Source organism: Tupaia chinensis, unplaced genomic scaffold (assembly GCF_000334495.1).
Source record: "Tupaia chinensis unplaced genomic scaffold, TupChi_1.0 Scaffold000316_1, whole genome shotgun sequence".
NCBI lineage: Eukaryota > Metazoa > Chordata > Mammalia > Scandentia > Tupaiidae > Tupaia > Tupaia belangeri.
The window spans coordinates 3964572-3984107 of NW_006159809.1; the positions used below are offsets into that span (position 1 = coordinate 3964572).

Genomic DNA, 19536 nt, shown 5'->3' on the forward strand with positions numbered 1-19536 from the left:
CCGGATTTGGCAGGGGGCCTGTCCCTGAGGTTGGAGGTGGGAAGGGGTGGGCAGGAAGGAGTAGGGGGCAGTGGTACTTTCCCACCTTCCAGGAGTCCCTGCAGCCAGACCACCTGGCTTCCGCAGGGCCCACAGAGAGGCCGGGCCAGAGCATCTGCAGGCTGCACCAGGTAGCCTAGTTCTGGAAAGGGGCAGGGGAGCCTCAGCGGCCCTCATCTCCCACCCACGCCCTACCTCTCGGTCTGCCCTCGGACTTGCAGCTCCTCCAGACCCCCAGCTCCCCAGCTGCTCTGGGCTGGCAGGTACTGTCGTCCAGGACAGGTGGCCGGTCAGTCCTGGGCAGAGGCCGGTGCAAAGCTCTGCTCTCCTTTCAGTACATCCCCCTGCCTGTGCTGTATGGCGTCTTCCTCTACATGGGCGTGGCTTCCCTGAACGGCATCCAGGTAAGGTCCTCCCTTCCCCAGGCTGCTCTGACCCTCACACTCCAGGTCTGGTTCCCTCACTGAGATCTCAAATGCTTCCTTCTGTTATAGTCTACTCAACGAGAAATGAGAGGACACCAGACACAGCCAGGATGTGTGGAGTTTATTGATTAAGCCGGTGGCCTACAGGGGACTCATGTCTCTCAAAACCTCACAGCCCGGAGTGTAGGGAGAAGGGGGTTTAGGAGGCAAAAATCTCAGTCTTTTCTGGATGAAGTCTCAATCTTTTCCGGGATGACAGGGTGATTCACAAAAACAAAATGCAGTAGGCTTGAAAGGGTAGGGCGTGAGGGTTTCACAGTGTGAAAACAAAAGCGAATTACAGAAGGGAAACAAGCAGGTTAATCATTCCTAAGGATACGATTCCCTCCCTCCCCAAACACAATGGAATCTTAATGGTCTTCATCGCTCAGGGCAAGGGGTCTGGGGACTGACGATTACATCACTAAGGAACGTCTTCGGGCAGGGACTTCTGGGTTATTTAGCAAAGATGCTAGGAGTGTTCATCACTCTGTTTAGGCAAAAGGAGAAAGCAAGTTTCCAATATAGAGAGGAGTTGAAAATGGAGGTCCACTTCACTTTCCCGCTCAGAGAAAGAACGATAGTAGTAAGAGGCTGTGTGGGATGTGCCCCGGACAACTACACGTACGTTACAACACAGCACAAGGCAGTCTGTATCAGTAGGCCCGACCCCTCTCTGTAAGAGGCTCAGAATCCAAAACCTCATTGAGCTGACTCCAAAGAGCATTTCCAGACGTCTCCTTTCTTCCCTGAAGCAGCTGCGCAGGAGAAGGCAGCTCCTTTGGTTTTGTTCTGTATTTCCTGTGAACCCCTCGGATGTCTGGAACAGTAGTGTGGAGGATAGTGTGCGTTTTCCTTGGGCCCAGGAGCCCCTCCCTAAGATCCCATTATACATCTGCTTGGACTCCTCCAGCCCCTCTCCTGTACACCTGCTAAAGCGTGATCCTGGGATCCCTAGAGGCCCCACTGTGGCACCCTGCCAGTCCCAGGCCCCAGCAGCCCCCACACCAGCCCCAGGCCAAGCTACCTGACTGAGCCCCAGGTTGTCCTCTCCAGTTCTGGGACCGCTGCAAGCTCTTCCTGATGCCAGCCAAGCACCAGCCCGACCACGCCTTCCTGCGGCACGTCCCCCTGCGGCGGATCCACCTCTTCACCCTGGTGCAGATCCTCTGCCTGGCGGTGCTCTGGATCCTCAAGTCCACGGTGGCCGCCATCATCTTCCCGGTCATGGGAAGGACGACTCAAAAGCCACCAGCCTCCAGACTTTGGGCAGGGGCTAAGGAGCTGGACACTCACCCCACGGCCGAGTTCTGCACCGCCTAACTTGCAGCTGGTCTCAGAAGTAGAAGTATACTGGGAACCAGCAGTTAGCGTAATGGCTATGTCGCTGGACTCCCATGTAGTCGACCATGATTCGCATCCCAGACCCGGTGGCTTAAAACTCACTCTGGGCGCGTGTGTGTGAGTGCCCAAGATCCCGAGAGGAGAATAGAGGAGAAGGGATTGCAGCGTGACCATCCCCCGGGGAGGTGATTTCTCGCTTTCTGTCTCTCTGTCTCTCTCTGTCTGTCTGGCGAGCGCACGCGCCCTATAGCGAAAACCTCTCTCAAAAAAAATAAATAAATAAAAAAATAAAAAAGAAGTAGAAGTGTACTAAATACAAACCTTATCCCACTTAAAATAACTGGATATGGGGGCCAGCAGGTGGTGTGGTGGTTAAGGTGCTGGACCCCCACTTGACAGATTACAGTTCAAGTCCTGGACCCAGCAGCTTGCTTTCTCTCTCTCTCTCTCTCTCTCTCTCTCTCTCTGTCTCTCGTGAGTACATGTACCCTTTCATCTTTCCCAAAGAGCAGTAAGAATGAGTGGGAGCTGTCTGTGGTACTTTTTGCTCCTAACTTTAATTTGTTCATTCTGAGCATAATCAAATGTTCTAGATTTTCCTTATTATTGTTATTATTTTGAGAGGTTTTTGCTATAGGGTGTGTGCACTCGCTGGAGAGACAGAGACAGAGAAACAAAGTGAGAAATCACACGCCCCCCCCCCCCAGGGAAAATGGCCATGCCACAGTCCCTTCTCCTCTATTTTCCTCTCGGGAGTTTGGGCACGCACATGGTGTGAGTTTCAAGTCACCAGGTCCGGGACTTGAACCGCAGTCAGCCATGTGGGAGTCCAGCCACGTAACCATTGCACCATGCTGGTTGTAATGGTCCCTCTAAATGTTTCCTTTTAAAACCCCAGTATCAGAGTATACTTCATCAGGCTTGGTGAGAGGTTAGCACTCTCAGAGATGCCCCGGGGGGGGGGGGGGGGGGGGGGGAGTGGGGCTCGAGGTGCTCCCAGCCTGACAGCGTCAGCATCAGCCTAGAAGTACGTTAGAGCTGTGGTCTCTGGCCCCACCCCAGGCCTGATGAATCAGAAACTAGGGGACGCACCCAACCAAGTGCATACTAACAAGTTCTCTGGGTGAGCCTGATGCGTACTTGTTTGAAAATCACTGGTTTAAAGGATAACTAGTTCTCAGGGCTGGCAAGTGGTGTGGTGGTTAAGGTGCTGGAATTTCACGTGACTGACTGCGGTTCAAGTCCCAGACCTGACAACTTGCTTTCTCACTTTCCCTCTGTCTCTCTGTCTTTCTCTGGTCAACTTAAAAAAATAATAATAACAAATCGAATTAAATAAATAATTCTTAAAAAAAAAAAAAAGAAGAAGAAGAAGAACTAATTATTCTCTAATTGATGGTCTCTGTCCTGGTGCCCCACTTAAACTGTCACAGGCTCTGTCCCTCTCAGTCACCAGTAGTTACTTATGGTCACTCAACAAAAGAAAGACCAGCTGAGAGGAACCAAGGTGGGGAGCAGGTGGGCCATGGTTTGTGGGCAGCAGACTGAGGTGGCTCCAGACACCGACCACAAAAAGTCCTGGAATTCAGCTAACTGGGTGGGGGCGAGGGGCAGGTGGCCATGCCCAGGGTGTGACATTGAGCCCACAGTTTTCTCTGAACGTACGCCAAACATCAGCCTCTGTGTCTTCCACCACAGATCCTGGGCCTCATCATCGTTCGAAGGCTTCTGGACTTCATCTTCTCCCAGCATGACCTGGCCTGGATTGACAACATCCTCCCGGAGAAGGAGAAGAAGGAGACAGACAAGAAGAAGAAGAGAAGGAAAGGGGCCCATGACGACAGTGATGAGGAGGTAGGAAAGTAGGGAGGCCTGGACAGAGGCCAGAGGTTGAGAAACCCTCCCTCCACTTCCTCCAGAAACAGGGAGGGGTGTCTGGTGGCCGCCACAGTGCCTGGGCTCAGTCTAGGATGAGCTGAGCCTTCTGCTTGTCTTGCTGGGGTGCTGAGAACCTGTCCGTCCATGCGAATATCACCAGAGTGAGCGGGCCTCTCAGCCCAAGGCAAAGGTGATTGACCATGGTGACTCTTCCCCTTATTGTGGACCCTTGGGAACATCATCCTCAGCGGTGAGGTCCCCTGAGGGGACGGGATGGACAGCTGCAACATGGAAGGAGGTTATGAGGACCAACCTCAGAAGAATGGCGTGGGCCTGGGGAGAGGGGTCTGATGGGACACCTCAGCAGACCGGACACAGGATGGGTTAGGGACAGCCTTTGCTTGGGCCTGTCCCTAGGGCAGAGGTGGGGGAAGAGGCATGTGTCTTCTCTGAAAGGACAGTGGCTACATTTCCCACATGCCTGCGACCACATGGTGGCCTTCTCTACCACAGTACTCCCACGCTCCCTTCCTTCCCATCCACAAAACACGCTGGAAATCAGAGACAAGGAGACACTCCAGAAACAACAGTAAATCCGGAAATGTTAGGAAGATGTGGTTCAGGTGCTCACGAAGGTGACGAGCCTGTCCTCTGAAAGGCTGGGCACACCGCAGTGTCTAACGGGGAACTGAAATCACTCCCAACTTTGTGTTGGTTGTCCAGTGCTACAGTGTCTGTGCCACCTCCTGACGCCATGTCTGGCCCCCATTCTCCCGATCTGCCCCAAACTCGCATGCCCTTATCCACCCTGCGCTGGCTCCTGGTGATCTTGCCTTTTGCAAATGAAAGCTGTTCATTGGCAAATCCTTACTGATGGCTGGTGGCGATGCAACCATCTTCCGATGGTAGTGATTGCTCAAACTTGTCCTTAATTGCTGTCCTCTCCCAGGAAGGAGACTCGCATGATTCATTACATTTTTTATTTTTGTAGTTGATTTGTAATGATAGGTTCTGAAAACAGAAAGAGGCTAATCCCTTCTTTAAAACAAATACTTATTCTTTTTTTTTAATATTTAATTTAATTAATTTATTTTTAAGAGAGGTTTTTTTCTTTCTCTCTTTCTTTCTTTTCTTTAGGGTGTGTGCACTACGAGAGAGACAGAGAGACAGAAAGTGGGAAATCAAGCCCAGAGGCAATGGCCGCGCTGCAGTCCCCTGTCTTTCATTCTCCTCTCGGTTGTGGGCACACATGCACATGCACCTGACATGAGTTTCAAGCCTCTGGGCCCGGACTCACACTGCAGTAGCCATGTGGGAATCCAGCATCTTAACCACTACTACACCTGCTGACACCCAAAGGTTTCATTTTTTAAAAAATATTTATTTATTATTATTCTTTTAAATTCACCAGAAAGAGATGGAGAGAGAAAGAGAGAGGGAGGGAAAGTGAGAAAGCAAGTCGTCAGTTCCAGGACTCATACCATGGTCAGCCATATGGGAGTTCAGTGCCTTAACCACCACACCACATGCTGGCCCCCTTGAAGATTTCATTTTTTTAAAAGAATTATTTTAGTTAATTGTTATTATTTTAGAGAGGGAGAGAGAGAGAGAGGGAAAGTGAGAAAGCAAGCTGCCAGGTCTGGGACTTGAACTACAGTTGGCCATGTGGGAGTCTAGCACACCATCTACCAGCCCCCAAAGATTTAATTTAATTAACTTTTTGGAAGAATTATTTTATTTAACTTTATTTATTTATTTATTTTAATTTGACCAGAGAGGGACAGAGTGCATGCACACGTGAGAGAGAGCGACGGGGGGAGTGAGAAAGCAAGCCACCAGATCCAGGATTTGAACTATGGTCGGCCATGTAGGAGTCCAGTGCCTTTAACCTCTGAGCCACCTGCTGGTTCCTTATTTATTATTTTTTAATTTGCTAAAGGGCACATTGCTCACCAGAGAGATACAGAGACAGAGAGACACAGGGACACAGGGAGAGAAAGCGAGAAAGCAAGCCATCTAGTCCAGGACCTGAACTGTGGTTGGCCAGGTGGGAGTCCAGCACCTTAACCACTATGCCACCTGCTGGCCCAACAAATACTTATTCTTTTTTTTTTTTTTTGGAGAGGTTTTCGCTATAGGGTGCGTGCGCTCACCAGACAGACAGAGAGAGACATAGAGACAGAAAGCGAGAAATCACTCCCCAGGGGGGATGGTCACGCCGCAATCCCTTCTCCTCCATTTTCCTCTCGGGATCTTGGGCACGCACGCACACGCACCCGGCGTGAGTTTTAAGCCTCCGGGTCCGGGACGTGAACCGTGGTTGACTACGTGGGAGTCCAGCGACATTGCCATTACGCTAACTGCTGGTTCCCACAAATACTTATTCTTGAATCAATTCATTCAATAAATATTTGAGTGGCTCCCATGTACCAGGAACCACTCCACTGTTCAGCAAAAGTACCTCTGGCTGACATGATGTATTTCAATGACTAAATAGGGTTCCATTTACACAAGTTCACTTTATGCATTGTTACAACAACACAGCTATTATGTGAGCTTCATTCCCAAGTGACTGGTGACTGTGACAGACCCAGCTGTCCTGATGGGTAACAGTCCTGGCAGAGCTCGGTCCTGTCCAGTGGCACATCCGGACGTGGGACTCACTGCCAGTTCCCCCAGTTTCCCGGTGTTCCCAGCACCCCGTTTAGTGTGGACGTGAAGAGGACTGTGGCGCACACTGTCAGCATGCATTTCCCACCTTGGTGAGAAAGCCAAGGCTGTTGGATTGGTGGTGTTTATCAGCTTTTCCCACTGTTTTTCTCCAGCCCCAGTTCCCTCCTCCCTCAGTTATAAAGATTCCCATGGAAAGTGTCCAGTCAGATCCCCAAAATGGTATCCACTGCATTGCCAGTAAGTAAAGCACACGTCTCTCCTCCCTGCTTACTAACCTCTCACCCCAGGAACGTCTGTCTGTAACGTGGGGGCATGGCTGTGTCGCGAGATGGAAGGGGACTGGGCCTGAGGACTGGATCGCTGACCCCAAAGCAAACCCTGCAGACTCTAGCAACCAATCTTCATTTTAATTTGGGGGCCCCAGATGCCTATGGCTCTGCCCGGCTGTCCCCCTGCATCCTTTCACGCCAGTCAAAGGTGGCCCGCGGAGCCTCCGTGTTCCGCAAGGTTGAAATGACCGAGAGCTGAATCAGACCTGAGCTGTCCCCGTTAGAGAAGCAGGCACGTTCAGATCGTAGAAGAGGCAGAACTGAGACTCCATGGGTTAGGCTGTGACCCTTCCATCCTCCAAAGGGAGGACACCGGGGAGGCATCCGGCACCACTGACCAAGGCCCTGGGAGAGTCCAGTGCTGCCGTTAACGCCACCCAGCCTCAGCTTCCTATCGACGGCCCTGTCACTGAGACAACGTGGCTTGTGCTGGGCGTCTGCTCAAAAAGCCCACACTGATTCCAGACCCTGGCACTTCTAATAAAGGGCTTGTCACTTTCCTCAAGGACCCAGACTAGGGATAAGCAGCCAGGAAATCCCACCAGTACCTTCAGGGGAGCTGTGTTGGAAGAAGCATACAAAAGCCCGTTAAGTGTGCTGGTGGGCTCAGCAGGGTTGGCGCCTCCACCCCAGGCTCCCGCACATCTCCCAGTTCTTTCCCGACTCCCGCTGGGCCTTCCCATCCCTTTCTCACTCTTCCCTGGCCGTCCCATGCCTCACCCCCTCCCAGCCCTGCTTAGAGCCTTCTGGATGAAGGGATAACTGAGCAGAAGCCCCATCGCTGAGGCCTGTCTTCCTCAGTGTAGTGCTGTCCGGGGAGGAGGGGTGGTTAACACTGGAGAAGGGCGTTCTCCGGTGTTGTTCTCAGAGCTCCACTGACATCCTAATCTTCCTGTCAGGAAAAAGATCTTCCAGTTGGAGTTACTCACTCTGATTCATCCTTCAGTGACTCGGAACTGGATCGAAGGTAAAGGGCATTACTAGTCTAATCCCCTCAGGTATTAGATAAGAGACCAAGCAGGTCTGGGGGTTGGGGGACTAGGAATTCCCAGGCTAGCCGATGACTTGGTAGAAGGCCATTGCTGGCCCACCACAAGACAAAGGAGACAGCCTGAGGGGCCTGGTTATTGTTGGTCAAGTAACAAATTCATATTTACCGGTATCTTTTTTTTGTTTGTTTGGTTTTTTTGTTTTTTTGGAGAGATTTTCACTGTAGGGCGCGTGCGCTCGCCAGACAGACAGAGAGAGACATAGAGACAGAAAGCGAGAAATCACCCCCCAGGGGGGATGGTCACGCCGTAATCCCTTCTCCTCCATTCTCCTCTCGGGATCTTGGGCACGCACGCACACGCGCCCGGCGTGAGTTTTAAGCCACCGGGTCCGGGACACGAACCGCGGTCGACTACGTGGGAGTCCAGCGACATAGCCATTATGCTAACTGTTGGTTCCCCACCGGTATCTTTTTTTAAAGGATTTTATTTTTAATTTAAAAAGTTTATTACCATTATTCTTCCATTTTGACCAGAGACAGACTGAGAGAAAGGGAGAGTGAGAAAGCAAGCGGCCAGGGACCAGCAGTTAGCGTAATGGCTATGTCGCTGGACTCCCACGTAGTCAACCACAGTTCGAGTCCCAGACCCAGCGGCTTAAAATTCACGCTGGGCGCGTGTGCATACGTGCCCAAGATCCCGAGAGGAGAATGGAGGAGAAGGGATTGTGGTGTGGCCATCTCCCTGGGGGGGTGATTTCTCGCTTTCTGTCTTTATGTCTCTCTCTGTCTGGCAAGCGCACGCGTCCTATAGCGAAAACCTCTCAAAAAAAAAGAAAAGCAAGCAAGCGGCCAGATCCAGGACTTGAACCATGGTCGGTTATGTGGGAGCCCAGCACCTCAACCACCACGCCACCTGCTGGCCCCCTTTACTGATATATTAGGGTGATGACACAAAGGTATTCAACTTTAGAACAAAGACTCTGTGGAGTGACAGCAGCATTAATCAGCAAAGCTCAGAAAAGGAAAACGAAATAGAAAGTGCGGGAAGAGCAGACTCCCCGACTAGAGGCAGATCAAGCTCCAGTCCTAGACGGCACTGGGCCAAGAGCTTTCTTAGGGAACACAGGGGCTTCTGAACTAGGGGGCAGAGCTGTTACCACAATGGCAGAAGGAGACACGTAGAATGAGTTCAACCCAAAATCTCAAAAGGGGGAGAAATGGGGAAGGGACTGTGGCACGACCATGCCCCAGGGGCCTGATTTCTCACAACCTTTTTTCAGTGAGCACACATGTCCTAGAGCAAGTCAAAAAAAAAAAAAAAAAAGGTTGAAACAGGACAGGACCAGCTACGTGTAGCCGAAGGCCAAGCAGATAGGCCACAGCTTATAAGAGGGCCACCTGTGACCTCGTGGTTTAGGTAGCTGGATCCCACATGGCTAATCATGTGGTCCAAGTCCTCAACCTGCAGCTTGCAAAACATACTGAGCATGTGTGTGTGTGTGCGCGCCCAAAATCCCACACACAGAGGAAACCACACACAGAGGAAAGGACTGCAGTGTGGTCGTGCTTTCTCTCCCTCCCTCTGTCTGGTGAGTACACACATCCTCTGATTTTTTTTTTTTTTTTTGCAGTAGGGCATGTGTGCTCACTGGAGAGAAACAAAGAGAAAGTAAGAAAACAGCCCCCCTCGGGAACCAGCAGTTAGCGTAACGGCTATGTCGCTGGACTCCCACGTAGTCGACCGCGGTTCACGTCCCGGAGCCGGTGGCTTAAACTCACGCTGGATGCGTGTGCATGCGTGCCCAAGATTCCGAGAGGAGAATGGAGAAGGGATTGCGGCGTGACCATCCCCCCTGGGGGGTGATTTCTCGCTTTCTGTCTCTATGTCTCTCTCTGTCTGTCTGGCAAGCGCACGCGGCAAAAACCCCTCCAAAAAAAAAAAAAAAACCAAAACAGCCCCCCACCTCCCACCCCCAGTGAGGATGGCCACACCCCAATCTCCTCTCCTCCATTTTTCTCAGGATTTTGGGCACATGTGCCCAGTGTGATTTTCCAGCCACCAGGTCCAAGATTAGAACTGTGGTTGGCCATGTGGGAGTCCAACATGTTAACCACCACACCACTTACTGGTCCCCCGATAAATTTATTTTTTAACTTTATTTACTTATTTTTAAATTTGACCAGGAGGGACAGAGAGAGAAAGTGAGAAAACAAGCCACCAGTTCTAGGACTTGAACCTTGGCTGGCCATGTGGGAATCCAGCGCCCTTAACCACCCTACCACCTGCTGGCCCTGACAAATTTCTTTAAAAATTATTTTACTTGACTTCATTTATTATTATTATTCTTAATTTGACCAGAGAGAGACAGGGAGAGTGAGAAAGCAAGCCATCAGGTCCAGGACTCGAACTGTGGTTGGCCGTGTGGGAGTCCAGTACATTTAACCATGCCACCTCCCATCCCCCTGACAAATTTTTAAAGAAACCATTTTTTTTTTTTTGGAGAAGTTTTTGTTATAGGGTGCATGCACTCACAAGAGACAGAGAGACAGAAAGTGAGAAGTCACCCCCCAGGGGGGATGGCCACACTGCAATCCCTTCTCCATTCTCCTCTCGGGATCTTGGGCACGCACGCACACGTGCCCAGCTTGAGTATAAGCCACCGGGCCCGGGACTCGAACCGCGGTTGACTACATGGGAATCCAGTGACAGCCATTACACTAACTACTGGTCCCAAAGAAACCTTTTTTTAAAAAGTTTATAGCAAAGATAAAACTTGGGAGTTCTGCCATGGAAGATACTGTTGAAAACACCAAAAACTTGCAAATCATTCTTTTTTCTTATCCAGCATCACCTTGCACTTCAAAATCTCTTGTCCGACTTCGCCTGCTTTCAACTACTCCCGGAGCCCAGTGTTCATGGTGCCGCAGGTGAAGATCGAGATGGAGTCGGACTATGACTTCACAGACGTGAACAAATATGGAAGAGACGCGGACGCTGAGACCACCCTCTAGGACGGACGGCTGCTCCCGATCCAGGACACGGGAGGGCCTGGCTCCGTCTAAGGACGGTCTGGGTCAAACTCTTCACTGCTCTGTGCCTATTTCCTTCTTCACCAGCGGGAGTCCTGCCTGCTAGAACACTGGAGCTCCTTCGATAAAAAGTACTTCTTAGAGGCAGAGTTCTCCCTTTCTTTTGTAGTCATTAAAACACCTAAAGCTCAATGTTAATACCTATTTTATAATGCAGTCCCGCATAGACATTTCTTTTGAAATGAAAAAAAAAGAAACGCTTGTTTTCCATAGCTAGGATAAAGAGATAATAGTCAATTTATATTTCAAACAACTACCAATTAAGATTTTTAAAAAGATTAGATTTAAATCTAGATGGTTTGAAAGAACAGTTAAAAATTTTCTTACGTTAGTAGGCCAAGGTTGGAATATGTGTTTTACAGTTGTGCGTACTAAGAAACACTGAAAGGACCTTTTCTCTCCACCTCATTCCATTTTCCGAACTTCTGAAGTTCTACGTAAAGTTGAAACCACCTACATTGTGGGCCTTACCCCAGAGTGTGGCTGGGGGCTTTTCCAGATTAAAAAATTCAGTTCCAAAGTCCTTCAGTGAAAGAACCACACATTTTAATAGATGTTTTTAAAAACACAATGGGTCCTTGGGGATGGCAGAAGACATGGTAGTTGGAACTCTGGATTCCCACATGGCTGACCACAGTTCGAGTCCCAGATCTGGCAGCTTGCTTTCTCACTTCCCCTTTCTCTCTCTCCATCTCTCTATGATGAGTACATGTGCCCTATAGCAACTAAAAAAATAAGTAATAAATAAAAATTAAATTCTTCACAAAATAATCCTTTAAATAAATATCACTGCTTTTTCACACCTGGAATCAAGTTTATATATTTGGATAGGCCCTTCCTGAACATTCTCAACGGCTGATTCCCAAAGTAGACTCCCATTCACATGAACATGAATAACATGGGAGGCAGAGCCAGTGTCACATTTTGGGAGACTGTGTCTTTGCAATATTAACCAGACTGTTTCAGAGGAACGATTATAAGCAGTTTGGATAGATACAAACACCAGTTATTATTGAAGTAGGCCCTTTTGGCATAAAATTTGAGTCATTTTATCTTCAAATCATTTAACAAAACACCAAACCATGTTTATTTATTCAACACTTACTAAGTGCCTGATAGCCGTGATGCATCCGACACTTACATTCTCCCAAACTGCGATGGAATTGGGTCTTTGGGAAGTCCTTTTGGTCAGTTACGATATTTACTCAAGATGACAAACGCAGGTGCTTTTTTTTTTTGCTTCTCAGACAAATGATACAAGATCACTAAGCCCTTGAATACCGTAGCAGGTGGCTGTCTTTGTCACCCTCTGAGCCTCGTGTAGTGTTCTGCGAAAAACTCTCAATGGGTGTTCATTACATTTACTCTCAGAGCTCCCTTCCGAGGGATACTGCCAAGAGGTAAAACTCGAAGCCTCTACTGCTCTCGCTGATAGAATCCCTGTTATTCACTCACCCAGAACCATCACCCGAGCTTCATCATAGATTGGCTCTCTTCGTTCGCGCCAAGCTCAGAGCTGACGTCTGCTCTGAACGTTCCAGTGTTAAAGCCAGGCTGATTCGGGATAGCACGAGTTAAACGTAGAAATGTAAAGGAGTCATGAGTAAATGTGCTAATCAAACGAGCTGGAAAACTAAGATGCTAATTTGTTGTTGTAAATTGATCACTGTAATTTTTACCTTATACTTCATGTCTATTTTGTATATACATGAACGTTTTCATTTCTGTAGCTTTTAACAGGCTGACATATGGTTACTTCTTCATGCGATTAGTAAGTTTTTCCACTGGCAATGTAACTATAATTCAATAAAACAATCCTCTGTTCACCTTGTTCCCTGTCTAATAATTGGCAGGGAAATAAAAGCAGGGCATGGCTTACGGACATGCGCTGTACACCTCACTTGCAATTAACATCTTCAACAAACCGTCCTTCTTCTTTCATCTCTAGGAAACTATCGAAAGCGTAAAGCAAGCAGGCAGAGGAACACAGAAGGGGTAGGTCAGACCTGCGTGTTCCTTTCCTTTCTGCCTCAGGCTGCCTACGGCAAGAGCTGTCTGTGCAAAAGCCAAAACACACAGTTCTGGTTGAGAACGTACAGGGACTGATCTGCGCCTCAAGGTATGTATGGGCGGGGCTGGCAGGTGGTGTGGTGGTTAAAGGCTCTGGCCTCCCAAATGGATGACCATGGTTCAAGTCCCAGACCTGGCAGCTTGTGTTCTCACTTTCTCTCTCTCTCTCTGATCAAACTGCAAAATAATAAAAAATAAGTTAAATAAAATAATTCTTGGGGCCGGCAGGTGGCATGGTGATTAAGGGCGCTGAACTCCCACATGGCTGACCGTGGTTCGAGTCCCAGACCTGGCAACTTGTTTTCTTACTTCCCCCCTCTCTCTCTGTTCAAATTAAAATAAATAAAAGTTAAATTAAAATAATTATTTTTAAACATTGCAATTAAAAAATAATAGTAAAATAAGTCTTTAAAAAACAAAAAAGATATGTATAGCAAACATCTTCCAATCTGTCAAATCAAACTAATGCTTTAAACACACACGCACACGCACGCACGCGCATACACACACGTGCACAATGGCGGTGGTAGCTAAAGAGGGCGAGTTGGTGAGAACTTCACAGGGAAAGCCTTTGCAGCAATGTAGAAATTAAAATATGGTTTAGAAAATACTCAGAACAAGACTAGTCACTTAAATGAGTCCGAGTGTTCAGCTCTTGGCTTGGCGCACACAACCCGTTGGGATATATGCCTAAAAAGGACTGGGCTGATTTCTCCAGAGCTCTTTACACCTGTTTGTTTAAGGTGACAGGACTGTCACCACAGATATAGGGCTACCTAGCTTGATTATATCCAGTGTAAAAAAATCAACTCTGGTTAGGTCACAACTAATCGAGTAGAAGGAAGACAATATTTCAGAAATTCATTCCACACCAGACAGATGTGTTTTATTAAAAAACAAAAACAAAAAAACCTTTCATCAGAAAATCTGATTAAATTCATTATGAACTCAAGCTCTGAAAAATCTTTTGAGGAAGCCAACAAGGTACATCAGAGGAAAGCAGACAGCAGCTGTCAATTCTTTGGTGGAAAAATAAGTTGCATATGTATACAAGCTGCCCTAAAGATGATCAAGCCCAAGTTCCATTTCTTAAAAATATAATGGGTTTCAAGACACACCAAAGAAACCATAAGACACTCCTAACAATAGAAAAAAATTAACAATAAAGGATATAGCAAAAGCCAATTTATAACACACATAAATAATTTATAAAATAAGCCTTCGATCCTAGAAAACTAAAATGGGAAGACCTCACTGAGGGGGACATACATAAAACTAGGGCTCACAGCAAATGGACTGACCCTCCACAGCTGCCCAATGACGAAGCCACAAAAGGACAGGTTAGGGATACTATTACACGGGGGTTTTCTTTTCTCCTCGTGAATTCCGTTCTGTTTAGATAAACCTGCTTATCTGTATATAAAGAGGGTACCTTTTTTCTCACCCAATTACCACCTCTTCTTCCTTTGTATCCTTGCCCTAAATTTCTCTACAAACAGTGTTCCTTTGGTTTGACCAGTTGAACTCAAAAGGCTTGGAATCTCCAATGAGTGTCAACATTATTGGAATAGCACTTGGGAAATGCACGCCTAGAAAAGGCAGATTTTTAACTGAAGAGGCTCGACAAGGCATCCGTTTCCTCAGCGTGACCATGTCTCCCATGTTGATTAACCCCAGGCCAATGGCTGCTCTTGGTGAGATCGCAGGGCCCACCACGATCCTGGAGAGGTCCCCAGTGAGGTACCGCAGAGCCATGTGCGCCAACACCTACCCATTTAGCTTTTAATAAATACAAAGCATCATTCGAAACCGTTTCAGTAGAATAAATAAAAAGTATTGCATTTCTGTTGGCCTGCTTTGCTCCTTGAACTGGCCTGTTCATGACACTGAAGACACAGTTAGTTGGTGGCTACTCCAAGCTCTTTAGATTTCGGTACTTCCCGTTCTTCAAGCCTCAGCACCTTCTTTGCAGCGATAATGGTATTCTTCATTAGCATAGCCACTGTCATGGGTCCCACACCCCCGGGGACTGGAGTAATGTAGCCAGCTTTCTTCTTGACTCCTACAGAGAAATTAGACAGACGAGGCTGCTTCAGCCATGGCAAAGGACGTGTAAGTACTTTAACATGGTATGAAAGGAACATTCAAAGGAAAAGCAATTTGCACATAAGCATCTTTGTAAACCTTGAACTCATTAAAAAAAAAAATCACATCTAACTCAAGAGTAAAGATTTTTAAAGACATAGATGAAACAACATGCATATAAGCAACCGTTCAATGAATATTTGTATGTCTAAATAACCTATCATTTAAGAGCCATACTTTCCTCCATATTAAGTTAAACACACACACACACGAAACTCAGTCACGGAGGTCAGCAGGCAGCATGCTAATTAAAGCACAGAACTCCCACGTGGTTGACCATAGTCCAAGTCCTGGCCTTGGTGGCTTGAAACTCATGCCGGGAACATGTGCACACGTTTGTGCCTAAAATCCTGAGAAAAATGGATTGCAGCATGGTCATTCCCCCTAGAGGGTGATTTCTCACCTCCTGTCTTGATGGTCAGCGCACGCATCCTATGGCAAAAACCCAAAGAAACAAAAAGCTCAGTTGTGAGGACCAGCAGGTGGTGTGGTGGTTAAGGTGACAGACTCCCACATGGCCAACTGCAGACTGAGACTTAGCAGCTGGCTTTCTCATTTTCCCTCGCTCGCTCTCTCTCTCTGGTCAAATTAATAATAACAATGATAAACAAAATATTTTCAACAGAGATTTTTGCTATAAGGTATGTGCATTCACCAGAAAGACAGAGAGACAGAAAGCAAGAAATCATTCTCTGACGGGATGGCCACCCACAATCCCTTCTCCTCCATTCTCCTCTCAGAATTTTGGGCACACATGCTCATGCACCTGACGTTGAGTTTTAAGCCACTGAGTCTGGGACTTTAACTTTGGTCAACTATGTGGGAGTCCAGCAACATAACTATTATGCCATCTAATGGTCCCTAAATGAATAATTCTTTTTTTTTTTTTTTTGGAGAGATTTTCGCTATAGGGCGCATGCACTCGCCAGACAGACAGAGAGAGACATAGAGACAGAAAGCGAGAAATCACCCCCCAGGGGGAATGGTCACATCGCAATCCCTTCTCCTCCATTCTCCTCTTGGGCACGCACACACACGCGCCCAGCGTGAGTTTTAAGCCACTGGGTCCGGGACGCGAACTGCGGTCGACTACGTGGGAATCCAGCGACATAGCCCTTACAGTAACTGCTGGTTCCTCCTAAATGAATAATTCTTAAAATAAATAAAATCTCAGTTAAGTGGGAGGTAAAACTTAATAAACATTACCTTAGTACCTGCCTACAACATTTCCTTAATATTAAGTATAATTTGCCCAAAGCACCAAGGAAAGTAATTTTCCAGCAAGTGTAAGATTTAAAAATTCAACCTTAAAGCGTTAATGTCTTAAACCTATGTCTGGGTCTGACTGCTTCCACAGAAATAGAGAAATAGGATCATCAGTACAAAATTCAGAGAACCACGGGGCTGGCAGGTGGTTAAGGTGCTGAATTCTCACATGGCTGATGGCAGATAGAGTCTGGACCTGGTGGCTTGCTTTCTCTCTCTCTCTGGTCAAGTTAAAATAAAGAAAATAATGATGAATAAAATTAAATAACTGTTTTTTAAAAAAATCAGAGAAACACGCTATCTTAAGAAGTGAAAGGAGGGGCCAGCAGATGGTGGAATGGTTATGTCACTGGACTCCCACATAGTCAACTGTGGTTCAAGTCCTGGACTCAGCGGCTTAAGACCCATGCTGGGCACATATGCGTGTATACCCAAAATCCCAAAAGGAGAATACAGAAGGGATTGTGGTGTGGTCATCCCTCTTAGGGGCACACGTGCCCTATAGCAAAAAAAAAAAAAAAAAAAAAGAAGTGAAAGGAGAAGTCTACTATATTCCAGTATTCCAGAAAAAGTACATATTCCTAGACGATTTCAACCCTCTAGGTCTATGATCACCCCTCTTAATGTGAAAATGAGAAATCCATTAACACTTTTTAGGAAACTCAGTGGTTTTGGAAAACCACTTCATTAATTCATTAAATTTCCAGACTTATTATTAAAAGTCATGACATTATTTCAATTATGAAACAAGTCTAAAGAAAAAAGAGATAACTTCCCAAACAAGGCATTTTAAACCGTTTTCCCAGCGTGACATGTTTAAAAGTTAAAGCCGAGCCAGCGGGTTGCATAGAAGTTAGGTGCTAGCTCCCACAGTTCAAGGGGGCTAACTCCCCAGTTCAAGTCCTAGACCTGGCAGCTTGAAAAACATGCTGGACCCATGTGCATATATGCCCCAAATCCCAAGACGAGACTGGAGGAGGTATGGCCATCCTCCCTAGGGGGTGATTTCTCTCTTCTCTCTGGCAAGCTCATGTGCCCTATAGCAAAAGACATTAAAAAAAAGTTAAATATGTTTACTGATTTAGTATTTCAAAAAATGTACACTATTACCTTCAAAATCCACATCTCCAACTAACTTGGGCTTGGCAGTTACGGGGTCCTGAACTCTGTTTATGCCCACGTCGATGACAGCTGCTCCTTCCTTGATCATATCTGCTGTGATCAGATTTGGAATGCCTGAAAAAGACAGGGAGGTTCAACGTAGTACTGAAAAGATGCCTCCTGACAGAGCCTGGTCTAATTTCAACTCAGACATCAAAGACTGGTTTGTTTTATAAAAATGTACTGGGCCAGCTCTGTGGCAGGGTGGTTAGGGCAACCAGATCCCACATGGCTACTGAGCAGTTCGCGTTCCAGACCCAATGGCGTGAGAAGTACGCTGAGCACATGTGTGTGCCCGTAATCCCCAAAGGGGGGCGTGGTAGAGAGGAAGGAATTGTGGCGTGACTGTTCCCCATCAGGGGTGCTTTTCCCACTCTCCCCTACCCTCTACCAAAATAAATAAACACAAGCAGAGGGGCAGCAGGTGGCATGGTGGTTAAGGCACTGGACTCCCACATAGCTGGCCATGGTTTGAATTCCGGACCCGGAGGTTTGAAATTCACACTGGGTATGTGTGCACTGCAAGCCCAAAATCCCGAGAGGAGAACAAAGGAGAAGGGAATATGGCGTGGCCATCCACCTGGGGGATGAGTTTTCTCTCTCTCTCTCTGTGGTGAGTGGGCAAAACCTTAAAGAGAAAAACCTTAAAAAAAAAGGAGATTTTCGAAGAGTTTGTGAAAATCTAATTAAAGTTACAAGCATATATTTTGGTGCAAAAAAAAAAAAAAAACCTTGAAATCCACACATAGTTTTCTCATAAGACATGTTTTCCATAAACGTTCTGAAGACTCTTCATAACATCCAAGAAACGCCTTAAACTTCATACACAGAAAAGAAGCCTTTTCGGGCTTCTGGAATACCCTCTGGCCACCCAGCCTGCACTGCCGTAACCAGTATTCCAACCTCCACTCCCCTCTCATCTTCGTAGCAGCCGAGACTATCACCATGAGGGGAGTGACGCACGGAATGGCGGTTGGGCAGGCAAGCTGTGAAAGTAAGAGGCACAGCCTCACTGTCGGGAGGTCAAGTCCTCTCACCGCCTTCTGTGTATTCGTACCTGCAGCCGACACCACGATATCTGCAAGGATTGTGTGTTTCTTCAGCTGCTCTTTAGGAGTGTACCGATGGGATATTGTAACAGTGGCATCACCTATGAAAAAAAAAATAGCCGCTATGTGAATCGAAGCTAGGGCTGGACTCTGGCCTGTAGCCAAGTGGTTAAGGGAGCCAGATCCCACCTGGCTGACCCCGGTCTGAGTCCTGGCCCAAGTGGCTTAAGAAACACCAGGCTTGTGTGCATGGTATGCAGAAATGGAGAAGGGACTGTGGTGTAACCATGCCCTGTTCAGAGGGTGCCTTCTCTCCCTCTGGTGAGCGTACATGCCCTTTGGCAATTATTAAAAACCACGGAGCCAGCAGTTGGCGTAATGGCTATGTCGCTGGACTCCCACGTAGTCGACCGCGGTTCGTGTCCCGGATCCGGTGGCTTAAAACTCACGCCGGGTGCGTGTGCGTGCGTGCCCAAGATCCCGAGAGGAGAATGGAGGAGAAGGGATTGCGGCGTGGCCATCCCCTCTGGGGGGTGATTTCTCGCTTTCTGTCTCTATGTCTCTCTCTGTCTGTCTGGCGAGCGCACGCGCCCTACAGTGAAAATCTCTCTTAAAAAAAAAAAAAAACCAAAACCAAAAATACACACACATACAAAATTGAGATTGAAGGGGCTAGCAGGTGCCATGGTGATTAAGGGTGCTGGACTCCCACATGGCCGACTGCGGTTCAAGTTCTAGACCTGGTAGCTTGCTTTCTCGCTTTCCCTCCCTCCCTCCCTCTCTCTCTCTCTCTCTCTTATTTTATTAAATTTTATTTAGTTAGGTATATTTTCAATTTGACCAGAGAGGGACATAGTGAGAGAGAGAGAGAAAGCGAGAAAGCAAGCTGGGACTTGAACTGCATTTGGTTGTGTGGGGATCCAATGCCCTTAACCACCACATCACCTTGGGATTAGCAGGTAGCATAAAGGCTATGTCATTGGACTCACATGTAGTCAACTGCAGTTTGAGTCCTGGATCCGGTGGCTTAAACTCAC

General features: G+C 47.5%; 2 protein-coding genes across 3 annotated transcripts in view; one reads left to right on the plus strand and one right to left on the minus strand.

Moving 5' to 3' along the window:
• The window catches only part of SLC4A5 (solute carrier family 4 member 5), a 128038-nt gene extending 115037 nt beyond the window's left edge, over nucleotides 1-13001 (plus strand). For both annotated transcript variants that reach the window (XM_027772952.1, XM_027772953.1), the window contains exons 22-27: nucleotides 375-443; nucleotides 1560-1733; nucleotides 3546-3701; nucleotides 6551-6635; nucleotides 7627-7694; nucleotides 10565-13001. In XM_027772952.1, coding sequence (XP_027628753.1) covers nucleotides 375-443; nucleotides 1560-1733; nucleotides 3546-3701; nucleotides 6551-6635; nucleotides 7627-7661 — 519 coding nt within the window. In that variant the 3' untranslated portion in view covers nucleotides 7662-7694; nucleotides 10565-13001. The remainder of the gene's footprint in view (nucleotides 1-374; nucleotides 444-1559; nucleotides 1734-3545; nucleotides 3702-6550; nucleotides 6636-7626; nucleotides 7695-10564) is intronic.
• A 741-nt stretch (nucleotides 13002-13742) lies between these two features.
• The window catches only part of MTHFD2 (methylenetetrahydrofolate dehydrogenase (NADP+ dependent) 2, methenyltetrahydrofolate cyclohydrolase), a 19643-nt gene continuing 13849 nt past the window's right edge, over nucleotides 13743-19536 (minus strand). The window contains exons 6-8 of the mRNA XM_006151234.3: nucleotides 18508-18600; nucleotides 17400-17525; nucleotides 13743-14940 (exon numbers count right to left, since the gene is read on the minus strand). Of these exons, the coding sequence (XP_006151296.1) occupies nucleotides 14777-14940; nucleotides 17400-17525; nucleotides 18508-18600 (383 nt within the window). The 3' untranslated portion in view covers nucleotides 13743-14776. The remainder of the gene's footprint in view (nucleotides 14941-17399; nucleotides 17526-18507; nucleotides 18601-19536) is intronic.